The following is a 12,500-nucleotide window of genomic DNA, read 5'->3' on the forward strand; positions in this document are numbered from 1 at the left end:
TATTGCCATTAAAAGAAAACGGAACACTATACATTATTAAACAAAAGACTCTAGAGTGAAGACCGGCATAAAATAAACTTTATTTTATTATCATTTGCTTGGCGTTCATTTCCGTAAATATATTGTTTCTCCATTTTAACTGAAGTGTCTGGTCGCTTCCATCACCACCACTAATTATCTCATCTTTTGATTTTTTTTTTTTTTTATTATCATTTATTTTTTTGGAAATGAGCAAAAATATTCTCTCGCTGGAAGAATTGTATAATTATGAAAGAACTACATTATTTCGACTATCGGCCATGTTTTTACGCGAGATAAACAAGTTTACTTCGCAGAGAAGTAGGCTCGTTTATCGCGCGTAAAAACATGGCCGCCAGAGCATTGCAGTGCATAACTACTTGTGATAACCTGTGTCCTTTTATTACCACCAGGGGTCCTTGGAAGGGATAAAGCCAAAGGGGCAGAGGGACAATATTTTCGTTGGAGATCACTCGCACGTATTTCGTTCACGCTGGATCACCGAAGTTAAGCAGCATTGAACCTGGTCAGTACTAAATGGGTGACCGTTTGGGACTTTTAGGTGCTGTATGTACTCTCCGCTTATCTCGGCATTGTTTCCAGTCGTCCTGGTCTTCTCCTTGCCACTGGATTCAAACAGTGCCGATTCAGGAAAGGTGTGGTTGGGGATCGCATAACCCTTGCATCACAATTACTAGCCCCCTACGGAGGGTATCCTTTGTCTTTTGATGTAAAGATAAAAGCTTGGTTTTATATGCATTAAAAGTAACCAGCCACCGCTTTCCCCATTGTACCATGTGCTCAAGATCAGAGGAGAGATAATCGGAGAGAACTTGGTCGTTCATGGTCTTAGATTTGATACCATAGATGGTAGTGTCATCAGCATAAATGTCTACAAATGATGTAAGGATGTGATTTGGAAGATCATTAATGTAGATCAGGAAGAGAGTTGGGCCCAGGATGGAGCCCTGAGGGACTCCAGCATTAATGCTTCGTCTCAGAAGATCATTTTACTTAGAAAATCGCCCAAAATTTTATTTGGACGTAGATAAATAATATTTTTTATTTATTTATATTTATTATTTAAAAATAAATTTTTAAAAATTTTTCTTTCTTTGAAGATTGTAATGCTGGGTATGGGGCAGTCAAACCAGCTACCAACATTGCCCTGCTTTTTTATTAAAACCAACCGAGAGCTCTTTTTAGTATCCTCATTGTTCCCTTAAGAGCAATTGTCTGGATCTCTTTTGCACTTGGTTCACCAGGTATATTAGTTAGGTGGCACCTATAATAACTGGTATGATTGATATCTCCCTAAGATTCCAATTTCTTTTCATATCATACGATATTTGGTTTGTTTCTCCCTTTCAGCTCTGTTCAGACCTCCATCATTAGGGACACTCACTTCAACCAGGGACAATATTTTCGTTGGAGATCACCCGCAGGAGACAACTATCATGAAGATTTGCTAGTATTTTCCGAAAGAACGGTAAATTATAATGCAATCAGATTGTTAGAAACAGTCTGAAATGTAAAGGAGAGGAACAAAATCAAAGTTTTTTGTTTTTTGTACCACATTATCAAGGCCAAGAGGCCACTCAAGGATAAGGGTTAAAGAGTGTACAGTAGAAATTGGACAATATAGTAATCATTAGTAATGAAAATTTGGTAAATTTGATAACTTATATGGAACGGCTCATCAAGAACTTATTTACGTTAGACTTGAATACAACCATATTGTAGTCAGCCGGAAAGCAGGAAAACGGAAGACAATTCCACAAGCGTGCAGTTCTAAGTTCATGGAATCTACGTTTAGGTTTAAGCACAGATAAAGAGTGGGGGGAATTATTGATAGTGTTTACAGCTAGACGAGTGTTTCTTGTGAAAAGTTTGGCAAGGGGGGGGGACCATAGATTGAAGCTCAGTCGAACACTTTCCATGAAAATAACGATACATCAGAGACAAACTCGCAACATCTCTTCTGTGAGATAGGGGTTGCAGGGAAGAGAAAAGGACATCTCCTACGGGGCTACGAAGTCTATTTTGAACTCTATCAAGGCAGGCCAAGTCTTTTCTAGCAGCTCCTGCCCAGATGTGGCAACAGTATTCCATCCTTGGACGTACCTGGCTCTTATATAGATAGAGAATTGCGTCAGGTGTATGTGAACGGGTATTTATATATCTATCTATAATATCCTCTTAATGTCTAATATATATATATATATATATATATATATATATATATATATGTATATATAAAATTTATTTTAATGCAAATAAGTCGCAAAGGAGTAGGTTAGGCGACTAATTTCCCAACTGTAAATCACCTTTGAAATAATTTATGCTACAAGTAATAATGTTTGCATGATCTTTTTTTAATTTGTGATAATACGCAATCAATAATATCATATCAAGGCAGGCCACATGTATAACATTAACCAGCAACCGACCATGCCTTGCTGCTTAGTTTTATTTGCTGTATTAAACATCTCGTTTAATGCAAAATATTTTGGTAAAAAAAAAATCACACAAACTTACTTATTTTATTAATTGGAAAAACGGTGCCCGGAAAACTCGTCTAAATATATGGTTTCGTTTTCGTGTCCTGACTGCGTGTCTCAGTTCCGTTCGGTCTATTTTGAACCCTATCAAGGCAGGACAAGTCCTTTCTAGCTGCCCCTGCCCAGATGTGGCAACAGTATTCCATCCTTGGACGTACCTGGCTCTTATACAGATAGAGAATAGCATCAGCAGTGAGATATCTACCAGATCGATAGAAAGATCCCACCATTTTTCCAGCGGCCTTGGCAACAGATTTGATGTACGTGTTCCATTTAAGATCAATAATAACTCATTCAATAACTCATTCATTTGTAATATACTGATGTTGGTATTCTGTAGATGTTCAGCGTAAATGAACAAGCTCTGATATTACTGTAGCTTTTTTGTTAAAACTGCAAAAGTATTTATAGTAGGGCAAATTATGAACAGTACATAGGGCTCAAACAAATCTGGGTGGAACTGCTAGTATATATATATATATATATATATATATATATATATATATATAATATATGTGGGTGTATTTTATTACAACCTGAAGTGTATTAACTTAATTCGACGATAGCAGATAGGTACTGTTTGTTTGTAATGGCTAATAAGAAAGCATTACTGAGGAAATTACGTGACTTTTTCATCTCATTAAAAAACAGGTGTGCCTCAATACGCACTTGTGATCACCACTTATCAAGGCCCGGAAGCCACTCAGGGATAAGGGTTATTGCATGTACATTACGTTAGTGTGGAGATTTGATGAAGTGTTTACTTGAGGGGGCGGTTCATTAGGAATTTGTTAACATTGGACTTGAAGACATCCAAGTTGTAGTCCGGTGGGAAGCAGGCAGACGGAACAGAGTTCCACAGGCGTGCAGTTCTAAGAAAGAAGCTTTGTTCATAGAATCCGCGTTTTGATTTAGGCACAGATATAGAGTGGGGGAAATTTTTCACAGTGGATTCAGCTAGATGGGTGTTTTTCGTGAAAGATTGGCGAGGGGGGACCAGAGATTGGAGTTCAGACGAGCACCTGCCATGGAAATAACGATAAAACAAGGATAGGCTCACAACGTCTTTTCTGTGGGAGAGAGGTTGCAGGGTAGTTTTTTTGTTTATGTTCCGAAGGGCAAATAGCTCTAAAAAAGATTTGTTAAAAATCGATGTTGGAATAATAATTCCAAATAAATTAAATTAAATATATTATCAATATAATCATTGTTTCGACGATAGCAGATAGGTACTGTTTGTAATGTTATCAACGTGGCTAATAAGAATTTACTGAGGAACTTACGTGACTTTTTCATCCCCAGATTTTTTTTAGGAACCAACACTTTTATTTCATTAAAAAACAGGTGTGCCTCAATACGCACTTAAGTGATCCTTATATATAAGAAATAGTTGGCAAGAAACATCTCGAAACATTTTTTAACAAAGAGTAGTTATTTTTATGTTCGGGACCGTATAAACAATGAAAAAACAAAAGCAGATATTGAACATATGTTTTATTCTTAGGGGCGAGGAATCTTTCATCTCTATGTATTATTTGTTTTATCTACCCTAGGACTGGTATTGTCCATGTTTTATCCCTAGCATAGGTAATTTACAGCATGTATATGAAACTGTTTTACCTTAGGGAGAAGAGAACAGGTAATATACAACATAATGTGTCTATATTACATCCCTGGCAACGCCTAGAAACCAGCTAGAACATGTATTTCAGTCAATCTTTATTACATCCTGGGCTTGTTATGTTGTTTTTTTTATTATGTTTTGTTCAAATAAAATTGAAGATGTCGTTTTTGGTTAGAGTTAGTGTTAATATGAAGAATTAGTGTTAGGTAAGAGTTAGTGTTAGTATTTAGGATTAGTGTTAGGTTAGAGTTAGTGTTAGCATTTAGATTTAATGTTAAGTTAGAATTAGTGTTGGTATTAAGAATTAGTGTTAGGTTAGGGTTAGTGTTAGTATTTAGAATTAGTGTTAGGTTGGAGTTAGTGTTAGTATTTAGAATTAGTGTTAGGTTAGGGTTACTGTTAGCATTTAGAATTAGTGTTAGGTTAGGTTTAATGCTGGTATTTAGAATTAGTGTTAGGTTAGGGTTAGTGTTGGCATTTAGAATAAGAGTTAGGTTAGGGTTAGAATTAGTGTTAGATTAGGGTTAGTGTTGGTATTAAGAATTAGTGTTAGGTTGGAGTTAGTGTTAGTATTTAGAATTAGTGTTAGGTTAAAGTTAGTGTTGGCATTTAGAATAAGTGTTAGGTAAGGGTTAGTGTTAGTATTTAGAATTAATGTAAGGTTGGAGTTAGTGTTAGTATTTAGAATTAGTGTAAGGTTAGGGTTACTGTTAGCATTTAGAATTAGTGTTAGGTTGGTTTAATGTTGGTATTTAGAATTAGTGTTAGGTGAGTGTTAGTGTTGGCATTTAGAATAAGTGTTAGGTTAGGGTTAGTGTTAGTATTTAGAATTAGTGTTAGGTTAGGGTTAGTGTTAGTATTTAGAATTAGTGTTAGGTTAGGGTTAGTGTTAGCATTTAGAATAAGTGTTAGGTTAGGGTTAGCGTTAGTATTTAGAATTAGTGTTAGGTTGGAGTTAGTGTTAGTATTTAGAATTAGTGTTAGGTTAGGGTTACTGTTAGCATTTAGAATTAGTGTTAGGTTTAATGTAGGTATTTAGAATTAGTGTTAGGTTAGGGTTAGTGTTGGCATTTAGAATAAGAGTTAGGTTAGGGTTAGTGTTAGTATTTAGAATTAGTGTAAGCTTAGGGTTAGTGTTGGTATTTAGAATTAGTGTTAGATTAGGGTTAATGTTGGTATTAAGAATTAGTGTTAGGTTGGAGTTTGTGTTAGTATTTAGAATTAGTGTTAGGTTAGGGTTCGTGTTAGCATTCAGATTTAATGTTAGGTTAGAATTAGTGTTGGTATTAAGAATTAGTGTTAGGTTAGGGTTAGTGTTGGTTTTTAGAATTAGTGTTAGATTAGGGTTAGTGTTGGTATTAAGAATTAGTGTTAGGTTGGAGTTAGTGTCAGTATTTAGAATTAGTGTTAGGTTAGGGTTAGCATTTAGAATTAGTGTTAGGTTAGGGTTAGTGTTGGTATTTAGAATTAGTGTTACGTTAGGGTTAGTATTTAGAATTAGTGTTACGTTAGGGTTAGTCTTAGTATTTAGATTTAGTGTTGGATTAGGGTTAGTGTTGGTATTTAGAATTAGTGTTAGGTTAGTGTTGGTATTTAGAATTGTAGGTTAGAGTTAGTGTTGGTATTTAGAATTGTGTTAGGTTAGAGTTAATGTTAGTATGTAGAATTAGTGTTAAGTTAGGGTTAGTGTTGGTATTTAGCAGATACCCCTAAAAATCAAAAAGTAAATGTTTTGTCTGTACGTCTAGACGTTTTGACAGAAAAGAAAATTACTTGATTTATTTACGTGATTTTTGGAATATGACAATTTTTGTTCTGTGAAAGGAATATTTATCGTTGTTCGTATTTTCTATATGTACGGCATAATCATGCTGACACACCGGTTCGTGCTGGATCACCGAAGTTAAGCAACATTGAACCTGATAAGTACTAAACTGGTGACCAATTGGGACTTTCAGGTGCTGTATGTGCTCTCCGCTTATCTCGGCATTGTTTCCAGTCGTCCTGGACTTCTCCTTGCCACTGGACTCAAACAGTGCCGATTCAGGTGAGGTGTGGTTGGGGATTGCATAACCCTTGCCTCACAATTACAGGCGCACCTGCCCCTACAGAGGGTATCCTTTGTCTTTCGAGACTGAATGGAGACATTGCGATTTTCTGTATTTTTGTTGTTTTTATTTTATTTCTGTTTATTTTTTTTTTGTTTTTATTTTTTTTTGTTTTTATTTTTTTTTGTTTTTATTTTTTTTTTTGTTTTTGTTTTTTTCAACTAAAGTTGAATTCTGAATAGGAATAAAAAAAATCTAACAGAACGAAAATATCACATACCAAAAATCATGTAAAATGGATGCCGAACATTGCAATCCTTACCTTATATAAATAAATTGTATTTTTTGTTATTGGCAACAATTTTAAATGTGAAATTCATCTGAAATAAACCGAATACCTAAAAAAATCGAGGTAACCATTTAATTTGTACGACTCTGTCTTTAGAAAAACTACTTTATTAATCTACGTGATTTTTGGAATATGACATCTCCGTTCTGTGATAGGTACATGAAGATTTGCCAGTATTTTTGTTGTTTTTATCTTTGTCTTTCGTTTCAAATAAAGTTGAATTCGGAATAAGAATAAAAAAAAATCCAACAGAACAAACATATCATATGCCAAAAATCACGTAAAATGGATGCCTAACATTGCAGACCTTACCTCATTTAAAGAATCTGAAACCAAATGCGATCGCCGGACTTTTAGATTAAGGAAGAGCATTCCGATATCAGGAAGTTGTCGTTTTTGGACATTATCGACCAAACTTTTCTGTAAATAAAAAATAAAAAATTATTTAAACTTTCAAATATTAAACCCTTTCAGGAGTAAGACAATCTTTACGTAATGTGGATTCCTTTTGGTTTTTGGCAATTACAATTACTGTTCTTAATCTTGGTGCGTTTTTTTTTTCATGATCATCACCAGTTATCAAGGCAAAGAAGCCACTCGAGGATAAGGGTTAAAGAATGTACAGTAGAAATTGGACAATATAGTAATCGATAGTAATGAAAATTCGGTAAATTTGTTAACTTATATGGAACGGCTCATCAAAAATTTGTTTACATTAGACTTGAAGACAACCATATTGTAGTCGGCTGAAAAGCAGGAAAACGGAAGACAATTCCACAGCCGTGCAGTTCTAAGAAAGAAGCTTTGTTCATGGAATCTACGTTTAGGTTTAGGCACAGATAAAGAGTGGGGGAAATTATTGATAGTGTTTACAGCTAGACGAGTGTTTCTTGTGAAAGTTTGGCGAGGGGGGACCATAGATTGAAGCTCAGTTGAACACTTTCCATGAAAATAACGATAAAGCAGAGACAAACTCGCAACATCTCTTCTGTGAGATAGAGGTTGCAGGGAAGAGAAAAGGACATCCCCTATGAGGCTACAAAGTCTATCTTGAACTCTATCAAGGCAGGATAAGTCCTTTCTAGCAGCTCCTACCCAGATGTGGCAACAGTACTCCATCCTTGGACGTACCTGGCCCGTACATAGATAGAGAAGTGCATCAGCAGTGAGATATCTACTGGATCGATAGAAAGATCCCACCATTTTTCCAGCAGCCTTGGCAACAGATTTGATGTATGTGTTCCATTTAAGATCAGGAGTAAAGGTCAAGCCCAGGAGCTTGTCAAAACATGAGGCCTCCTCAAGACGAGAGCCATCCATTTCAATTGATGCCAGATGGGGATCAGAGCATTGATGATGTAAAGATAAAAGCTTGGTTTTAGATGCATTAAAAGTAACCAGCCACCGCTTTCCCCATTGTACCACGTGCTCAAGATCAGAGGAGAGATAATCGGAGAGAACTTGGTCGTTTATGGTCTTAAATTTGATACCATAGATTGTAGTGTCATCAGCATAAATGCCTACGAATGATGTAAGGATGTGATTTGGAAGATCATTAATGTAGATCAGGAAGAGAGTTGGGCCCAGGATGGAGCCCTGAGGAACTCCAGCATTAATGCTTCGTCTTACTTAGAAAATCGCCCAAAATTTTATTTGGACGTAGATAAATAATATTTTTATTTATTTATTATTTATTATTTAAAAAAATAATTTTTTTATAAATTTTCTTTCTTTGAAGATTGTAACGCTGGGTATGGGCCAGCCAAACCAGCTGCCAATGTTTCCCTCCTTTTTATTGAAACCAACCGAGATGTAAAGTTGGTGATTGATCTCTTAGAGTCCCAGACCTCCTTCTCCTCTGGGCAAATACAGCCTTGGTAGACATTGATTTCTATATCTTATTTTATGCAACGTTAGTAGCTTTCGTGTCTTTACATCTAGCCGGTTGATCTCTTTTTGTGGCCAGTCAATGATACTAAAGCTGTATGTTATTACTGGCATATTGATGTCAATAATTTTATTTTTATTTGTTTTACTGTGTATGAATTCTTACCTGAGTCAACGATATGGTTTCTCTCCAGTGTGTGTTTGCATGCAGTATTTTGATTGAGGTTTGTTGGGGTAGACGTCCCGGGTGGTCTCTCACCATTTCTATTGTCCAATGCTTACTATGGTGGCTTGATACGCATGGTTCATTTCAGTGAGACTAATGTTTTTTCATGTGGTTCTTGAGTGAATTCAGTTGTGTATAGGCCATTCCACAAACGGTTGATGTATTTTTGTGGCCGGTCAATGATACTAAAGCTGTATTTTATTTTTATTGGTGAGCTGGGTTCTACAATGCCTCCCCACGGGACAGAGTTAGACACCAGGGTCGTTTTTTAACATGGAGAAAAGGAACAAAAATAAAAATTGTCTCAGTCGTGAAGGATTTCTCCTTCACTGACAGAGGGCAGAGGGCAGAAAAGTTGGAGTGTAGAATCAGAATAGTACACTGTGATCTTGGCCTGAAGTCCAGGTAGAGAAATAAAAAAAAAACGTCTTAAACTGGAAAGTTTAACGAAATAATGTGTCACTCGGACAAGAAATGTAATCTATCTATAAATATAAAAGCGAAAATGTATGTATGTATGTATGTATGTATGTATGTGTGTTCGCTTTTTCTGTATGTCTACAAAAGGCTTTTTTCAGAGAAGCGGACCGTCGGTTCACAACTTTTAAAAACTTTTTATATCACATATAAATCGTAATATCTCACAGTTAACAATGAAGCTCGCCTGCCTATTTAATTTGCTCGATTTCGGGAAGATAAACATTCAACATTTGTCGCTCGCCGCATGTGGGTTAGTCTTTTTCCTATAACATATTGGGAAGCGTTCCCGCAGTCCCGCAGTCAAACTTGACCTCATTAACTCATTAAAACGGGCACCTGCCAAATCCAAGTAATTAAATAAATTCAAACGTGTTTCCGTTAGCATCTCGCGGTGGGGCAATGGTTGACGTCGCACGTTTTTTTTTTTTTTTTTTTCACACTTTAATTTACAACTTTGCCTCAACGGTTCAGGTTCGATCCTCATACTAACTTTTTTTTACCCCCCCCCCCTCCCCCGGAGTTTCCACACACACCTCCAAACACCCGGGAAACGCCAGGTACCCCTCGCTAGTATATATATAAAGTAATATGATAAGATATGATACGTACCCTTGCCATGACAATCATTTGTTGTTCAGAGTCCCGTTGTAAAATGCTTCGCTTGGCTCCAATACTCAAAACAAATGGATACTGACAAAAGGAGAAACTGCAAAAATAATGATATATACATAATGTATGTGTAAAATCATATATATATATATATATATATATATATACACACACATATTGCACATTTTATATGTAATAGGTCCTTACTTGCGTCAGGTGGCTAAGTGATATATATGCCACACACCTTTGAAATTCAAACACAGACTTCTCGAAATATATAGCATCATGGAAATACCAACTGACCATCTTATAATTTATTCCTTTAATGAAATTAAAATATTGATCAATTATAGGATGATGAATTTCTCTCTCTCTCAGGGTGTCCCAAAATGTATTATGTATTTTTTTTTATTTAAATTAGTATAAAATTAGATAGTTAATTTTGGGACACCCTGTATATAATATATATATATATATATATATATATATATATTAGTATAAAATTAGATAGTTAATTTTGGGACACCCTGTATATATATATATATATATATATATATATATATATATATATATATATATATATAGTCTTTGAAGTTTTTTTAACATTTGAAACTACACAAAAAATTATTTTTTATCATTCGTTAAAAAAAAAAAAAAAAAAAAAAACACTTAGTCAGTAAGTCATTTAATCACCTGCAATCACTGCATCAACTCTCTCGAATTTACTATAATACCAATTTTTTTTATTTTTTATTTTTTAAGGGATCATCAGTTGTTTACCATGAAACACTGTTTCGGGGATTTAAAAACAAAACAGTATATTACTTCATGGCTCCCCAGCAGTGTTGATCAAACACCACCACCCTTAATCTTAGGAAGAAGACATGTTACAAAAATTTTTTTTATCCAATTTCCTATTCTTAATTGCAATTACTAACCTTTTCATAGTATAAAAATGAATTTCTTACCTGTGCGATTGGGCAAAATTTATTTATATATATATATATATATATATATATATATATATAAATTAGTATAAAATATATATATATACAATAAGTTTACCAAGGTAATCAAAAAAACGAGAGTATTTCTTCGAAACTCCACTTCCTTTTTTAAAATTAAATATGTTTTTAACTCTTTTTCAAGATGTCTTTTAACATGTTTTATTAATCATTTGTTCATATATATATATATATTTGTTAAAATTTATTTTTTTATAACATATATATATTTGTATTTTCTTATATATATATATTTAATATTTGTAGAATATATAATAATTTATATTTTCTTATAATATATATATATATATTTGTAGAAATTAATTTTCTTATAAGATATATCTATCCTTATTTAAGAAGCTCAATGTAATTACAGAGCAATATAGAGAATAGATGACAAAAGGTTATATTCCAAAATTCATGATGTTAACCATCTTATAATTTATTCCTTTCATTCAGTTGACATTTACAAATCTTGACAGTATCTGTTTCGTAGCGCAAAATTAATCATTATTATATCAATCAGTGAATCTATTTTGCCCTTAACTCATCAGAAGAAATAGTAGCAATAAATCCGTGAAAAGGAAATAAATGCACTGATCGTAAGTTTAGATTTTATTTTTGAACGGGTGAACAGAATTCAACGATTCGGCAATTCCATCTTTTAATAGTCAAGATTGCACGTGAATTTACATCATATATATATATATAGCCCAAAAAAGTAAGTATGAGGATCGAACCCGAACCGTTGAGGCAAAGTTGTAAATTAAAGTGTGAAAAAAAAAAAAAAAAACGTGCGACGTCAACCATTGCCCCACCGCGAGATGCTAACGGAAACATCGTTAAACTCACTACTCGTTCAAGCAGCCGCCAATAGCGTAATGGTTAGAAGCCTTGACTGCCGTATAAACGGTCGGGTTTCAATCCTGGCTTGAGGTAGTTGCCTGTCTAGCCGCACTGATGAGCTGTGAAACAGCGAAACAGTACTGTATGTGGATGACTATATATATATATATATATATATATATAGTCATCCAACTACAGTCCTGTTTCGCTGTTTCGTCGTTTGGGCAGTCGGGTTTCAATCCTGGTAGTTGCTTGTCCAGCCACACTGATGAGCTGTGAAACAGCGAAACAGTACTGTATGTGGATGACTATATATATATATATATATATATATATATATATATAGTCATCCAACTACAGTCCTGTTTCGCTGTTTCACAGCTCATCAGTGTGGCTGGACAAGCAACTACCAGGATCGAAACCCGACTGCCCAAACGACAGTCGGAGCCTCTAATCATTGAGCTATTTTTGCTGCTGCTATGCAGGCAGTAAATTAACAATGTTTTGACATTGGCCAAATACCTAAGCTCAATTTGTTTCCACAAAGAGCATCGCTTAATATGCTAATGGTAATTTGTTTATCACTTCCCAATATGCTCAACCCAAAATAGGGAGCATTATTATAGTCATCCACATACAGTAATGTTTTACTGTTTCACGGCTCATCAGTGTGGCTAGACAAGCAACTTTCTCACGACAGTTGGAGCTTCTAACCATTTTTATTGATTTACATATACTAACAGTTCAGCCCGGATTAAGACAGGATGGCACATTTACGACGGGTATATATATATATATATATATATATATATATATATATATATATATATATATATATATACGAGCAA

General features: G+C 34.6%; 1 protein-coding gene across 1 annotated transcript in view; it reads right to left on the reverse strand.

Annotated features, from left to right (window-relative positions):
- LOC145271196 (putative E3 ubiquitin-protein ligase HECTD2) overlaps positions 1–12,500 on the reverse strand; it is a 223,836-nt gene that overhangs the window by 131,532 nt on the left and 79,804 nt on the right. Inside the window, exons 6-7 of the mRNA XM_080126724.1 lie at positions 9,803–9,899; positions 6,913–7,020 (exon numbers count right to left, since the gene is read on the reverse strand). Of these exons, the coding sequence (XP_079982850.1) occupies positions 6,913–7,020; positions 9,803–9,899 (205 nt within the window). The remainder of the gene's footprint in view (positions 1–6,912; positions 7,021–9,802; positions 9,900–12,500) is intronic.

This window comes from Euprymna scolopes, chromosome 46 (genome assembly GCF_053919585.1).
Source record: "Euprymna scolopes isolate OS-2025 chromosome 46, ASM5391958v1, whole genome shotgun sequence".
Taxonomy (NCBI): domain Eukaryota; kingdom Metazoa; phylum Mollusca; class Cephalopoda; order Sepiida; family Sepiolidae; genus Euprymna; species Euprymna scolopes.